Here is a 16,778-nt window from a genome sequence, read left to right on the forward strand (position 1 = left end):
AAAGGCTCACTTTTGATCTTGCTGCTTATGCAGCCGATGAAACGGCTCTTGCCATTGGTTAGCTGCTGACAGTAATTTAATTAGATAGACATTAATTAGGATAATCACCTGGCTCCTGGTCGCGACGATCATGGCAAATTGAAGGGGATGATTTTATTGTTGGCTTGGGGGGTGGGGAAAGTGTGTTGGTTTACGTGAGCTCTGTTATGTCACCTTTAAGCTTTGTGACCACTGCTTCAGGAAGATTCAAAGATGTGCAATTTACTAAACAGTTCCTTACCCCCCCCCCCTTCTCTCTTTAGAGAGGAGGGGCGGAGGAGGGAATTCGATGATGCTAGGAGACTTTTCGGATCTGAATGAGCCAAATATTCAGTTGAATGTAACGATTTCAAGTGCAAAGTATACAAAGCGCGAGCCGGTGGCCTCTTCTCGCCCTGTAAAACTTCCAGAGTCTGTCTTTTCCAGTTAATACACAGAAGCACACACACCTGAGCCTGTGCTTTGTTGAGTCGGTATTGCGTGTCCTTGACACCCCCTCCCCCACCTTTAAACTACAGGACTAAATAAATAAATAAATAAAATAAACAAACCTCCGCCGCTGAAAGCCACAGCGTTAAGAGAGAAGAGGAGGCAAAACAGCTAACCCACCCAGCAACCCACCTCGGGAAGGTTCGGTTTCCGGCAGGGGTACAGAAACAGTGACAATCTATGATCTCCTTTTTAAGTTTTGAAATAATCATAAGCCGTCGCGCTGAAGTGCTTTAATGTATTTGCAGTCATGTTTACTGGGTCGTTACTAAATATTTTATCAGCCAACTTGGTTGCAGATCATCTGAAGAGCAGCTAGCTGGGGGCGGGCGCCATGTATCCTTTGAGCCCCACCGCACTTCCTCCTTTCCGAGGCACTGGCTTGGTGACAGATTCATAAGCCTCGCCAGGAAAAAGAGAGGGCTGAGTCCCCAGTGCAAATGGGTTCTCTAGAATCGTTGATCTGGGGAGACAGAGTGGAAGCGGTGTCAATGCGATGATCTTACTGGTGTGGTGGTGGTGTGTGTGTATGTGTGTGTGTGTAATGTTTACATAATCCAGAGGGAGAGAAAAAGAACCTATGCCAGTAATTTTTAAAAGAGGATTAGCGAAAAGAATCGATGTAAAGAGATTTTGGCACAAGTAACACGAGGCCCCAAGCAACTCTGAGGTATAGAGAGAAAAGATCTAGTATCTGCTTCACAGGAGGCTAGCCGTCGGCCTCGAGCCAAGAGAGCCTGAGATCTATAAACCCAGAGCTCATGCTTGTGTCCAGGCATGGCCAACCCTGAAGGCAAGAGGTGCAGAAAAGCAGAGACAACCCCGGGCGTAGCTCAGCTCGGCCGCCAGCGAGGTGGTCGAGAGGCGGCGAGCTCAGGGGGACTAAGAGAGTGCCAGGCGACCTGTCTGGCTCAGGACCGAGAGGCTCACACTCCACCCATGCCTCAGGCAGGCGGGGTCTGGGAATCTATCTCCTCCAGATGGTGCCTCTGCCTTCAAGCCTTCAGTCTGAGTAGCCCCGCCAGTGCAGCAGAGTTCAAAGCTGGGTGAAACTTGGGTATGGTCAGAAAAGAGTTAACAGATTCAAGATATGCTGGAGTTTGGTCTGCAGCAGCCAGCACTGAGCACAGACTGCACCACCTCCCTCAGAGGCTGGGCCCTGTGGCTGCAGAGGGTACCAGCTGCAGCCTCCCACAGGGCACAGGAGCAGGACCTGGCACTGGTGGCCATAGGCCAGACAGGTTGATGATCAGATGTCTCAGAATCAAGTAGAAGCAATTTTCTGGGAGAAAAATAATGTTAGACCCGGTTTCCCTTTGAAAGCAAATCTCATTCCTATCCAGCTGGATTTTAGCCTTTGAGGCAGCATTGGAGCACCGAGGTTGTTGGTGGTGGGGTGAATATGTGTGATGGCATTTGATGTTCCCCTCAATCTTTGCTGCTACTTTTGTCCCATTTTACCTGGTTGTGTCCTCTGCGCATAACATTGGCTCCTGTCACCAAGTGCCTCTCCTCACCCTCCTGCTTCTCACCTCATCTTGCCCCTTGAACAGGACACAAAGCCTCAAGTACATATATGAAGGTGACAGACCACCTGAGGTTTGGAAGCCTTTTGCTATCCTGGACACTCAGATCTGGCTTCTTAAAAACGCAAGGAATAGAAAACTGCCCATCTAAGTGTAAGGAGGGTAGAAAAGGAATGCACATTTCTTGGTTTTTAAATTTGGAGGTGAATAAGCACTGTGACCCATTTTCAATAATCAGCCCCAAAACCTAGTGGTTCCTCACATACAGGCTTTGCCTTGAAATTGGTGTATATTCACAAGGAAAATGAGGACTCTACCAACTTCGTGTTAAGCTTAGGTTTAGGGAGGGACTTGGACTGTGTATAAGAGCTTCCAGGGAGATCATTTGAATAGTGTGTAGTTACATCTGCAGCTTCAACTCCTCACTGCTTGTGCTTCATATCAGGCTGCTGATAAAGTGGTTACTAGATCAAGGTGTTCATTGAGTGTCTATTAGAACAACCTGATTTTGATTACTTAAAAATATAAAAACAGACAAATGATTTTTAGTATGAGGGATTATGTCAAGGTTCTGAAGCTGATACTATTTCCAACATGAAGCAGACAGGAGGGCAGGTGGTAGTACCAGAGAATCAAGGAAGCCCACAGGTTAAGAGCAAGCAAGCCAGGTGCAAGGCAAGCCCTGATAGCCACAAAATCTAACTTAGCCTGAGTACTGAGCGCAGGCCTAGAAATACTTACATCTCTCTCTTTTAAAAGGACATACTCAATTTAAAACACACCACACACACATACACACAAAATCTAGTTCTAAATAATCCTCCAATATCTGTGAAAGTTGTCATTAATTATAAACGGTGAAAACCCTGTATTTAAAAAGAAAGGACAGGAGGGAGGGAGGGAGGGAGGGAGGGAGGAAGGAGAGGGAGGAAGGAAAAAAGGTTCCCATAAGTGTGAAATAGTCCAAAGGGAACATTCGACCCTCTACTTTTTCTTTAGTTTTAAAAGATCACGTGCAATCCTGACAACTTAATGTGCAGTTAACAAGACACGTATCACTACAGTTAAGACAGGACAAGCAGGAAGTGCCCACAGCATCTCATTCAACCAGAAAAAGGGAAAAAAAAAATCCATTGAAACACATTGGAAACGTAAACAATTCTACCTCCAATTTCTGACAATGTCATCAGATGGTTAAGTGCATAGATGGAGTTGTTTATTAGGACTGTATCTGGTGTACGATGGCACTCATGGAATCCTAGTAGGTGAAATCCAAAGTTACCCAAAATAATCCTCCTTTAACAAAGAATCAGAAATACTTTGGCCATATGTTTACAAGGACACAACCCAGAATTAAATATTTGTCTCCATACTGTTAGATACTGCTTGGAGTGCTCAGTAAGTTGTTTCTGAATAGTATTAACAAGGAGGGTAGGGTTATCTGTTTACTTGAGAAGCTATGGTAACTGCTAATTATCAGTACTATGGTATCAACCACTGAGTACTTCAAACTTAATTCAGGAAAGAAAACGAAATTACTGTTTCTAAACTCATGGTATTCAATTTACTAGGCCTTTTCCTCCCCATTTACCTTTGAAGGAAACATATACCTTCTACCACTGAGTTACATGAAAATCTAGTGGTCTTTCCAGCAATCAACTTCTAGACAGCTTCATAGAATATACTATACTAGAAACTGTTCATAGAATATACTCTTCATTTGTGATAGTTTAAAATAAAATTGCCTATCTTTCAAATGTAGTTTTCTGAAATCCTGAAAGTGTAATGTTAAGATATGAATATATAATGTTGGATTGAGAGAAAGGCTTAAAAAAAAAATCAGCATTTTATCTGGGTTACTCACTAATGAGGAAGCCACTCACTAATGGCAATCATTAATTTGTGAAGTTTTGTTATCACAGTGATGTGTTATGTGTTATTAGATTTCAAAACGCAAAGAGAAACATAGCTTTGTGTGAGATCTCCAAAGCGCTGTCAATGTTACGCTGTCACTTCCACCCAGTGCCAAAAAGACCTCGGGAGACATGGATTGTAAATGTATTTTATTTTGTAAGCAACAATCAAAATATATTTGTGCTACTGATTTTTTTCAAATAGTAAATGGGATCTTAACAAAATTTGTTCACTTTGATGTATTCCTGAACAACTTTGGAATCTGCAAAACCCGGACAAAATAAACAGAAGCGAGTGCACAACTGAGATGGGAGGTGGCACAGGTGTCTCACACGTCACCAGATCACCTTCAGTTCCCTTAACTGTGAGCATTGGGAACAAAGAAGGACGATACACTCAGAGCGCCACTGACAGCTCTCTACGTCGCTTTATTTAAATACAACGGTATCCAACATTGCTGCCAAACACTGGACAATATTTGAAGTCATAAGCACATCCACATGTTCTTCCAAATGACGTTTGGGATCCTAAAAGGAAAAATAAAAATGTAAAAGAAGAAAAAGAAAAGATATTTTCAAGAGCAGATTAAATTAGTAATGAAGCCTAAATTTACACATACTTTATCATTCAGTTTTTCCAGCACATTGTTACATTCTTGTGGTTTCTAAATTTGCTAAGCTAGAAAAAAAATTACCCACTGAAAGTCTGACCTGCAGTCCATGCTAGCTACAGGCCTGTAGCACAGGTTTTCATAAAGGGGAACAGGTGAGACTCATCCTGATTGTAAGAAGTCACATTTATGCATAGATGGTAAGAATATTCTGTCATCATTATATTTTAATGTCTGATGATGCTTTATTTAAGGCATAATAATAATAAGGTAATAATATGAATTCTTACTTTTATCTTTGTAAAAATAAATATAAATTCCATATAACCTTATTATTTCAAGAAAATGATTTAAAAATATTCTTGGATCAAAAGTCATGTAAATGAAAACTTTTAAAGTATAATTGGACTAATTCTAAAATGTTAAGAATGCTTCATTCAGCTCTTCTAGAAAACTGTATAAGTGAAACTTACACAGGCACAACTCTTAAACCTGATCAAATCCATTTTAAATAAGACAGGTTAAAAATCGAACTTAAAATTGCATTATAATAATAAATTAAAATGTTTACTTAAGTTTAAGGACAAATCAGGTATTTCATCTAAATTCAAAAGTTTAAAAGATAAATATATGGAATCAGAAACTATTTTAAAGCATTATTTTCTTACATGTGTTTAAAATAACTAAGATCCGTAACTTTACGAAGTCTTCTTCCCTGGATTATGTCTTGGGTCTGCTTTTCTTATCCATAATTTCAACACACCAGTTTCTTACAACACATTCTACAAGCAATTCCCAGCGACTAGACTACGTTACTATTATCTAGAAATTAAATCTTAACACATTCCAGGAGAAGGTCCTAAGAAAGACCAAGAAAAGCAGGCCAGTGAGCTATTTCCCCCATGTAAAATGGGCTCAGTGGTCCTGTGAGTCCAGCATCTGGTAAACAAAGGCAAGATGATCTCTCTGAGCTTTATCTCTTTTGTTTGTTTGAGACAGGTGTGTTTGTGTGTGTGTGTGTAATAGCCTTGGCTATCTTGGAACTCACTAGGTAGACCAGAATGGCCTCAGAGATCCAACTGCCTCTGTCTCCCGAGTGCTGGGATTAAAGGCTTGCCCAGTGCTGCCTAGCAATTCTGATTTTTAAACCAGATCAAATTATATATTTTCGGTTTCAATTTTAACTGAGTCCTTTTATTTTCCTGTGGGCTGTTAAAGAAGACAGACATTACTAGAAACCACAGCTCCAGAGAGTAATTTATTTAGTGAGTTCTAGAAAGGGTAAGGCTCCAAACTGATAATCTAACATATTAGATGAAAATAAGTAGTTGAAAATGAAAACAAGACTAATATCACACAGACTGGAAAATAAGATGAACTATTTTATTTTGTTTTGAGGGCACTCATTTTTAAACTGTAATACTCAGAATGTACTCATTCTTTATAATATACAATAGAGAGAGACCTTTGCCCTACTACTCTGTGGGATTAATTGGATTTACAGTGAATTGGTAACTCATTTATCAGTTATCTACATTACTTCTTGTGGCAGCTGGGTGATTCTTAGAGATTTCCCATCCAAGAATGGTCCTGGCCCAAACCTACACAGCGTGTGAGATGTGATGGGATCAGAGCATATGGTAGGATGGCTGAAAGCAAAGACAGCTTAGTGTCTTGCATCTGAAATATCAAGATTCTGCCAACATCAGCAATATGATAACCATGTTCCATGAAATGGGGAAAAATGTAATCAACATTCTTTAGAAAAACAGTCTAATTAATCTGTAGATTCTCTTAATTGCTGGGTATGTGCCCCCATCCTCTGATAACCAGGCTTAAATATATATTTCTTCTTAGAAGAGCAAAAGAATCACTATTTAAATTCTTTCCCACAGTGCAGTCAATAGAATTCTAAACTTTCTCAGGGAATCAGCTACACAGTAACAAAAATATACCTATAAAATATGGCTACATGAAGAAACTCTGCAGGAGTACTACCGCCTGCCTAGTGAAACATGCAGTTATTAAATAAAAAAGAAAATGGTTATTAAATAAAAATAAATAAATCTTCCACATCCTTATTATTTTATCCCAACTATAGTAAAATTAGATCTGGCCCGAGGTCCCTTTAACTTGTTTGTAGTATACTGTTTTCACTGAGGACATTCCGTCATAGGTAGAGAGTCATGATTTATTCTCTACAAGCAGCAAAGAGAATTTGACATCAAGTAAAATATAGTAGCCATTAAAGTTTAGTATGTTCAAATAACAGAAGAAATGTAATATAAACAAACAAGAAAGAATTATGATCCCTAAAATAGTTCTATAGTTACAAGAGCATGTCAGCACGAGACTGTCTAACCCATTAGTCTCCTCACCTGCTTGCCAACGTTCTTTATTGCCAGCTGTTCAGGTGTCATCTTATCTTCTTCTTCCACAGCCTGTGTATGAACACAAAGGACAGAGTTTCAAATTCTGAATTTACTTTTCCCACTGAAGAATAATCACCAAAGCAAGGTGACCATAATTTTCATTCAGAACACTTTTTATTCAAACAATTTGTTGGAAAAGTAATTTTGCTTCAATCAAGAGCAATCTTCAGGGTAATGAAAACTATTTATCACCACCATTTAGAAACACTTAAACAATAGCAGAAAATAAGCACTGGCTCACTACATGGCACTGAGAGATGAGGAGATGGGAGCACAAGGAATCCTTCTTTGCCTAATTCCCTCTCTTCCTTCCCACCTCCCAACAGCTTCCTTCTCCAAGTTCCCATTTCTCCTTCATGTCTGTAGTCTGTGTCTATCTAGTAGCTACTTAATATCATTAAGGACCAAAAAGGGCTGCTGAGTTTTGATCTAATACATACATTATAAGTTAATCTCAACACATCTTTAAATCTCTACAATATACATTTAGAAAAAAAATCGCAATTCCACATGAAGTAATCATAAAGAGTTTCAAGTTTTTAGCATTAAGTTAATTACATAAATTAAAAACCAAATCAAAAGAATATGAAAACCATTTCTACTACTTTAGAGTTATCCACAAATTCTTATGTCTAGTCCAAGCTCTCTCATAAAACTCCACAACAATGAGAACAATTAGGCCTGAATGGTAGCAGTACACCCTCAATAACCACAGAGCTCTTCACGAAGCATCCTAACCTAAAAAGTCTGCATGTGAACAGTGCCGGTATATTACAGCCTCGAGACAGAACCTGTATTTGGTGAATTTGTGGTCTACAATTTATTCATGGCATCTGATAAACAGAAGATGAGGAAAACTTAGTGATCGCCAACCTCAAAAAATGCTACCACAGCATTAGCACAAAGATGGTTTAAATGGGGGTAAATCCCACTGAGGATTCGATTTGGACACTCTAAACTTAATAATCTCACAGCTGCCAAATGTCTTCATGTGTGAACAATGAACATGTAGGAAATGCAGTCATCAGACATTTCCCATAAACTGGGAAGTTTGGCTGTATTTCACACCTTCTTAATAGTTTTGTAAACAGAGAACTTGAAAATGAGCAAAGATGGCAAGTGTCTAATTTTATAAATGGACAAACTATCTAGAGAATTTTCGCCAGTAGAACCTGCCTAAAGAGAAAAGATGGTGAATATCTCTTGTGTCTGCTGATTACTGGAGGGTGCTTATTTGTAACATATTAGGAATTACACTCAAACCTGAAAGCAGGAAAAATAAAACTCACCAACACTCCAACTAGAATTCCCCAGACAGAGAATATGTTCATTTTTGAAGTCAGATGTCACTCTATTAGTCTGCTAGTTATGGAAGTATTTTCTAACGAGGAAATGGCTTTCCCACTTTTCAATGTCTTACAAAAATAGAAGCACCAAAAGGCAATATAGTTTATCTTTCTAAATTACTTTCACAATTGTGACACTCTATTTTGCTGACTTGAAAACATGTTAGATGAATGGAACAATTCTCCTAAGTGTGTACTCCATACCCATTCAGTGTTAGCTGTTCTACACACACAGTGACAACAGTACTTACTACAGTACTGGAAGGAAGCAAGAGGTTCGGAATTTGGCTCAAAATACCAATCTACATATAAATAATCATTAGAGAGTATTTTGGATCAAATGCAAGAATCAGAGAGAGCAGATACACAAAGATGAAAGTCAAAAGCACCTAAAGCTTTTTAATATTGCTTGAAAGGATAAAGAGGATATAAAAAGCACTGATAAAATTTAAAAATCTTGTTCAACATTTAACCACTTTACCAATTAGTTTTTCTATTCCCAATAATTAAAAGAGAGTTCACAAACTCTTTGAGAAGTGCAGATGGTAAAAAGTACTCCCAGCCATGGATGCCATCTGGGAGATGAGGAGCAGCTGTAGATTTAGGCATACACTAAGGTTGCAACCCCCCATGACAGAAGACGTAAGCACATCATTTCCAGTGTAGACAGACCAGGTCATGGCATCCAAGACCGCTGTACTTTCTCCTACCTGAGTTCCCTATATCTCATCTCCTATCTGGGCAAGACCAGTCTTTCTTCACTCACAGTGCTAATCTGGCTAGTCCCCAGGAAAAATTAAGAACTGGTAGCAGCAGTAACAAATGAAATTCAGGCACAGGCAGTGTCCTCACTAGGGAACTTCTGTGTTTATGGCAACTTCTGTGATTTGGCTTCAAAATTTGCTTTTGCATCCGTGCTCCTCGGTTTACTCAACCAACAAAAAAGCACTGAAAATGTTTGTGGCTATTCACACTAGAAACGTTTCTAACAGTTTATCAACAAAGACCCCCAGATGGCTATCCCATCACGCACGGTCTGCACAGTTCTAAGAAATTCTTGGAGTTTGGTCTGTTATGTGATCATAATCCCCTCAAATGTACCCTCTATAAAGAGACTTTTATAAATACTTTAACATCATTCTCTTTTTTTTCTACCAATGATCAAATTTTCAAATGAACAATATCTCAAATGTCATCATTATCTATCTTTTACCATAGTCTGAACCCTTGCCATGTCACAAGCATTCAGATATCCAGAGAGCAACTCTAGTTTTCTGAACACCTGTACAATGAATTACCCCAGCGCCTGCTTTCTCTCCCATCCCTTACGATGTCTTCTTCTACATATTACCTCTGAATAGCCCTTTGGCTGCTCTTTGTTCCTTATTGACATTCTTGTTCTTTCCACAACCTGCTAAGATCCCACTTAAGTGCATGCTTTCCAACATCCCCAGTAGAGCATGTATCCTACTGAGACAAAGGACAAAGCGCTGCTTGAAGAGCAGGCACGGTTCTCACCAGGAGCAACCTCTGTGTAGCTGCTAAGTGGTTACCTGTGTTGTGATTTTTAAATTTATTTTTCATAGCAAATAGAACAAAAACAACACTATGGGTTACAGAAGCAGAAAGTCTAAATAAATACTTTTTTTTACAAAGTATATTTTGGAAAGCAAAATGAACAAACATGAAGCAATTTGCAAAACTTTCTAAGGAAGAGACTTGACTATAAAGAACAACAAAACTTTTGACTACAGTCACAACTAGATAGCAGTGCATGTATGCATGCATGTATGTATGTATGTATGTATGTATGTATTATGTGTGTGTATGTATGTATGTTTGTATGTATGTATGTATTATGTGTGTGTGTATGTATGTTTTTGAGACAGGGTCTTGCTGTCCTACAACTCACTATGTAGACTGGGCTATCCTTAAATTCATAGAAACCCACCCACCCCTGCCTTTCCTGGGATTAAAGGCATGCGCTACCATATCCAGTAGCATTTATGTTTTTACAAATATTGCTTTATTGAACTCTTAAAATACCTTGACCAAACATCAATCAACATTTTGCATATAAATTGGACACTAGTTCCCTGGTGAATTTACATTATCTTTACCAAGGAATTCTCAAGCCTGTCTCTCAAGGAGCTCACACTTGGGCTTTACTTGTGTAAATTACTGTGTAGTAGGAAGCAAAGCACAGCAAAACAAAAGGTATCATGAAAGGACAGGTATGCAGTGGTAAGTAAAGATTAAGGGAAGGTCAATGACCAGGTGGCAGCATCGGACGAGGAGCCAGCCAGCAGCAATGCTGACACTAGGCGAGCAGAAGCTTAGCAGCAGGGAAGGTGCCCTCAGAGGGAGGGCACGGCGGTTCCTTAGATTTTGGTGGCACTTCACAATAATATTAGCTAATGAGAGTTACTTCTGATAATTTGTTGTTTAATACATTCATAATTATTGGAGGAAAACACAAGTATGCTATTCATTCAAAAAATTTACTGAGTATCCACTGCTTAGGCTAGAAAGAGAATGAGATGTGATAGCTCAACTCAGAGAGCTTAATAGCATAAAAAATTAAAAAAATAAAAAAAGGAACATATCCATAATCCCAACACCGGGAGGGAAAGGAGGGGAAACAGACGGGAGCCTAGTGTGGGGCTACATAGCTCGATCCTATCTCAGAAGGAAAGGAGGTTTGCTGAAAAGGTATGGCTTTTTCAGATGGCCAGAAAACAACAATAATGTAAGTCAGGCCAACCATCTAGTATTGAGACAAATAGATTATAGAGAGGCAAGCAAGAGCCAGTTCAGGTCTGACCTTCAGTAAACGGCACAGATTCTAATTTCAAATGCTTTTAAAAGGAAAGGCGTGGAATCTGGAGGGAAGCCTCAGCAGTTAAGGGTACAGGTTGCTCTTCCAGGAGACCTGGGTTTGGTTCCCAGCAACTACATGGTAGCTCACAACCATCGATAACTCTATTTCCAGGGAAATTTGATGCTCTCTTCTGGCTCCATGGGCTCCAGACATACACAAGGTATATACACGTGCCAGTAAGATACACACACATTTCAAAAAACAGCAAAGCAGTGACATGAACCAATTTATATCTTAAAAAAATAAGGGAAATTTTACTCAACACAAAATTAGCTACTTAAAAGTAGAAAACATTTTGTATATTTGTTACACTATTCAACTATCATCCATCTCCTAACCCATTACACTATCCCAAAGATAAGCCTACAGGCTGCTACTTCCTGCATGCTGCTCTCACCCGAGTCCCTGGTAACCAGGAGTGCACCTGTCTGTGGCACAGAACACCTCAGACAAGCATCATACAACACAGTCTTTGGAACCAGATTCATTTACCATGCCTTAGAGGTTCATCTACACTGTAGCATGAATCAATCAATCAATCCTTTATTTTTGATGCAGCCAAGTAATAGTTCATTATTTATGTCGCAATGTATTTAACCATTCATCTGCTGATAGACACTGACTAATGTCTACCTTTTACTACTGTGAATAGCGGCAGATGGCCATTTGTGTACAATTTCTGTTTGAATCCATGTCTTGCTTCTTTTGTGTATAATTTATAAGTGAATAATTATTAGGCCATGAAGTTACATAGATTTTTTTAACTTTGTGAAGATTGCTGAACTGTTTTCTACACCAGTTACCTATAGTAAGAATTCTGAAAAATTGGTTTCTTTTTAAAAACCACAGAAATATTGTAAGAATATGGTTTTATTTAATCCCAGGTGTGGGGGTAGGGACTGACTGCAGCGGCTGACTCTGATCTGCCTCAGGCTCTACCAGAGGCGTGATCGCATCAGCTGCAGGTATTTGTGATCATGCAACATTTGGATTCTGGGAACTTTTCAAAGGGTATAGAAAAGCTAGGGTATCAAGAGACAGACGTGGGTGGCTGTTGGTCATTCAGTGGGTTGGGTGTGCTTTATTATAGTCATGCTCAGAGAAGAAACAAAGAAGACAGAAAGGAGATGATGAGGCCAGCTACAGTTGCCCTGTTTTTCAGTAGTAGTAGTAGTCAGGTTCCAGTTCCTTTAGATCCTCAGTAACAGGTTTCTCATCATCTTGGCTGAGGGAAGTCATGTGTCACTATGGGTGGTTTTGGTGGCCCATTCCCTGGATATCCTGGAACTCTCTTCGTATAGGGAAGATCTTATAAGAGTTGCTTTGCCCTGCCTCCTAGAAATCAACATTACAAACCAGTCCCCTGTCCCTGGCTTCTCACTGTGGCTGGGATGTGCATCTCTCTAATGACTAAGGCTGATGCTCCTGTGCTTGCTGCCATTTGGAGAAATGACTATTCAAGTCATTGCTGACTTTTGAGCTGCCTTGTATTATTGTTAAAAGAATTTTTTGTTTTAGAAATTGGTCTCAGCAAGTATACTTTACCAATATCTATTCATTTTATAGATTGATCACTACAGACTGATTCTATACACATAGTATAGACTGATCTTGGCCTTTTAGTTAAGATCACACATAGCACTCATCATGTTGTTCTCTTTCTATTTTTCTCTGGTTACACAACCATGTTGATAATGGAAAGACCATGTGGCTCTGTGAGAACTAGATTTAAGTGGGAGGGACTAGAAAAACATGAAGACTAACTGGGAACTAAGGCAGTGATAGTGGAAATATAAAAAAGCAAAATAATAAGGATTGATTTGAATAGCTGAATGGACTGTTGATTAGTTGGTGTCAAAAAAAATGTGTTTCTTAACTAATGTTTCTTAACTAAGGAACATTAGTGAGGCTGAAGAGAAGGCTCAGTGGTTAAGAGCACTTGTGACTTTTACAGAGGACTCAGGTTCAATTCTCAGCATCCACAAGCTGCTCTTAACCCTTCATTAACTTCAGTTCCAAAGAATCTAACTTCCTTGTTTATACTCACTCCATCAGCATCAGGAATGCACATGGTACATAAACAACATGTAAAAAAGAGAGGAAAAGCAACAAAACCAAAACAAAAAACAAAACAAACAAACAAAAACACCTATACATAGAAAATAAAAAATAAATAAATCTTACAAAAATAAAAAAAGAAGCATGGCATTAGAAAGTCAGTAAGATGGCTCAGCAGGTAAGGCACTGCCAAACCTGACAACCTAAGTTTAATCCCCAACCCTACGCGCTGCCCTCTGAGTCCCACAACTCTGTCACAGAACACATGCATCCATAACCCACCTATAAACAAATGTCATTTAATTTTTAAAACAGAATGACCTTGGCCTTTTAGCTAAGATCACACATAGCACTCATTATGTTGTTCTCTTTCTGTTTTGCTCTGGCTACACAACCATGTTGATTATGGAAAGACCGTTATTTCAGGTGTGCACATGCCAGCGATTCCACACGTCATTCATAGAGATATGGAAATGTTTCTGTGACCACCTGTTTCTAGTCACAGAAGAGATAAGCAATGAAAATCTGACTCCAGCAAAGTCCTATCTAGGATTCATAGCAACATCTGGTTTTGTTTTTTTTTTTTTTTTTTTTTTTTTTTTTTTTTTTTTCGAGACAGGGTTTCTCTGTGTAGCCCTGTCTGTCCTGGAACTCACTTTGTAGACCAGGCTGGCCTCGAACTCAGAAATCTGCCTGTCTCTGCCTCCTGAGTGCTGGGATTAAAGGCGTGCGCCACCACCGCCCGGCTTTTTTTGTTTGTTTGTTTTTTTGTTTAACATCTGGTTTTGTTTGTTGAGGTTTTTTTTGTGTTTGCTTTTTGGTTTTGGACGGGTTTGTCTGTGTATTCCTGGCTGTCCATAGATATTTACCTGCCTCTGCCTCCTAAGTCCTAGGACCAAAGGGGTGCCCCACTACACCAAACTCGTAGTAGCATTTGTAACTACTAAAGCAAAGGAAACTCATTACTTTTAAATGATGCATCATGAATAGTAATAAAGTCAAATCTATGACATTCAAGACAACTGGAACAACAGAGATCTTTTGCAAAAAAAAAAAAAATCTTAACAGGGAATCCAGTTTAAAGCATAATAACAGTAAATAAGGGGTACAAAACAAAGATCACATGAGTACGTAAACACATAACTTTCATATGTAGATAGTAACAGCAACTTATAATTCACCTTTTATAAAATTAAAAGTTTTTTGGTAAGCTCAGTGGGGTAGCACCCGTCTTTAATACCAGGACTTAGGCAGAAGCAACAGGAGTTCTTTTTTTGTTTTGTTTTGTTTTTCGAGACAGGGTTTCTCTGTGTAGCCCTGGCTGTCCTGGAACTCACTTTGTAGACCAGGCTGGCCTCGAACTCAGAAATCCGCCTGCCTCTGCCTCCCAAGTGCTGGGATTAAAGGCGTGTGCCACCACGCCTGGCGCAAGAGGAGTTCTTAAGAGTTCAAAGACCAGCCTGGTCTACACAGGTGATTTCCAGGACATCTGGGCTCTATAAAGAGAAACTGTCTAATAAAAAAAGGAAGGGAGGGAGTTTGTGGTAGTATCTTCAAATTGCCAACATCCATCTCTTTTATAACGTAACTCTGATTTTCCTAAGACATCAATATATAGACTTTCGCCGGGCGGTGGTGGCGCACGCCTTTAATCCCAGCACTCGGGAGGCAGAGGCAGGTGGATTTCTGAGTTCGAGGTCAGCCTGGTCTACAAAGTGAGTTCCAGGACAGCCAGGGCTATACAGAGAAACCCTGTCTCAAAAAAACAAAACCAACCAACCAAACAAACAAACAAACAAATATATATAGACTTTCTTGCAGCCAGGGACTTGCTCATTTGGCCATGTTCTGCCAACAAAAGATAATCAGATTTGCTAGCTGGACTATTTACAAAGGCTCCTAAAAAGAATTCATCCCTTTGATTTTCCTTTCCTCCCAGTTATTTAAATATAAATATATAAATAGATGTGTATATGTAATGGCTATGGCTTAGCACCACTGTACTGCATCTTAAGATCACTTAAAAGATGTCTGTCAACACAATGAACATAGAGCAGAAAGATAATCACTCTCAAGTTCTAACTGGCCTTACAGCACACAGTTTCCTGTCTCCTATCCTGAAGATGACAGTATTACCAAAACAGTGTGATATACAACATATATTTAAAATAAAGATCACTTTCAAGGGACTGCAAAGTTGGCTCAGCCGTTAAAAGCTCAGTACTCTTCCAGAGGACTTGTTCAATTCCTCGCACCCACATGGCAGTTCACAACTTTCTGTAACTCTACTTACATCCTTTTCTTGCCTCCCTGGGCAACAGGGGAACACATGATAAACATACACACACACATACATACATACATACATACATACATACATACATATACACACACATACATACATGCATGCCTGTATACATACATGCTCATACACATAAAATACAACCTGTAAAATATTACAGATTACTCTCCCACCGACAGTATGTTTCATAAACTTTTAATATTGAAAGTTATGTCTACTTAATAGGTTTTTCTTTAATAAAGCTGAAACTTTCTCATGTTTAATACCTTTTTCCATAATTCTTTTGTCTTCCTGTTTTAAAAACTTTTTAACCACCTACATCATTCTTGACTAAACAGTTCTGAAAATTATCTTTTTATTCTCTTGAATTTCTGTGTGATTGCAAACAATCTATTACATTATATTCAAATAATGTTGATTTGGCCAGAAAATATTTATATCTTCTTTTGTTTTTCTTTCTAATTACATGAACACAAAAATTTTTACCTAATAAATATAATATAGAAAACCAAAAATATTTACCATTTATATAAAATATAAAAAGATCTCATTTTTCAGGTTATTAATTTAGTCAATACATCATGACAAGCTAGGTGTCAGGTCTCAAAATTTACAGTGCTATATGCCTTAAAAGGAAAAATTTTGTTTCTGTGTTATTCTTAAAATGATCTTTTGCAATACATTTTTGATCCATACATTCATTTACAAATATGTATGAAAGATGAGCAGTTTTCAAATCTAGCAGCAGCATTTTGGGCTGTAGAGATGGGGCGTGGAACATAGTGCTGCAGGTGTCACAGCTCAGTAATGAGAAAGACCAATGAGTAATAATCAAGCAGAACTCCTGTGTGGAATTCAGACTTGAGATTGAAAACTTGGAGCATAAGAATTTAATTATCCTCAAACTCCTTTTACTTTAAGACCTGACTGGCATCTAACAATAATTACCTTAGCTTAAAAAGCCAGCCAATTAAAAAAGAATGCCATGAAGAACTGTGGTAGCATGGGCCTTTCCTTGTATATTTTAAGTGTTACTATAAAAACTTCAACGTATTTCTTTCAATCATAGAGGGAATTACATTCCCAAATCTGGACTCTTCATATCACAGCTTACACACTATTTTCATTTTTAACCAAACCTTACAAGATTTTTAGTACTACAGAGATTTTTAAAACTGTAA

General features: G+C 38.8%; 1 protein-coding gene across 3 annotated transcripts in view; it reads right to left on the reverse strand.

Moving 5' to 3' along the window:
• Positions 1-4,098: 4,098 nt before the first annotated feature.
• Positions 4,099-16,778, reverse strand: part of Psmd14 (proteasome 26S subunit, non-ATPase 14) — a 90,770-nt gene continuing 78,090 nt past the window's right edge. For all 3 annotated transcript variants that reach the window (XM_021186006.3, XM_029470729.2, XM_085834851.1), the window contains exons 11-12: positions 6,957-7,019; positions 4,099-4,495 (exon numbers count right to left, since the gene is read on the reverse strand). In XM_021186006.3, the coding sequence (XP_021041665.1) occupies positions 4,397-4,495; positions 6,957-7,019 (162 nt within the window). In that variant the 3' untranslated portion in view covers positions 4,099-4,396. The remainder of the gene's footprint in view (positions 4,496-6,956; positions 7,020-16,778) is intronic.

This window comes from Mus caroli, unplaced genomic scaffold, assembly GCF_978045245.1.
Source record: "Mus caroli unplaced genomic scaffold, Mus_caroli_1 scaffold_2, whole genome shotgun sequence".
Classification (NCBI taxonomy): Eukaryota; Metazoa; Chordata; class Mammalia; order Rodentia; family Muridae; genus Mus; species Mus caroli.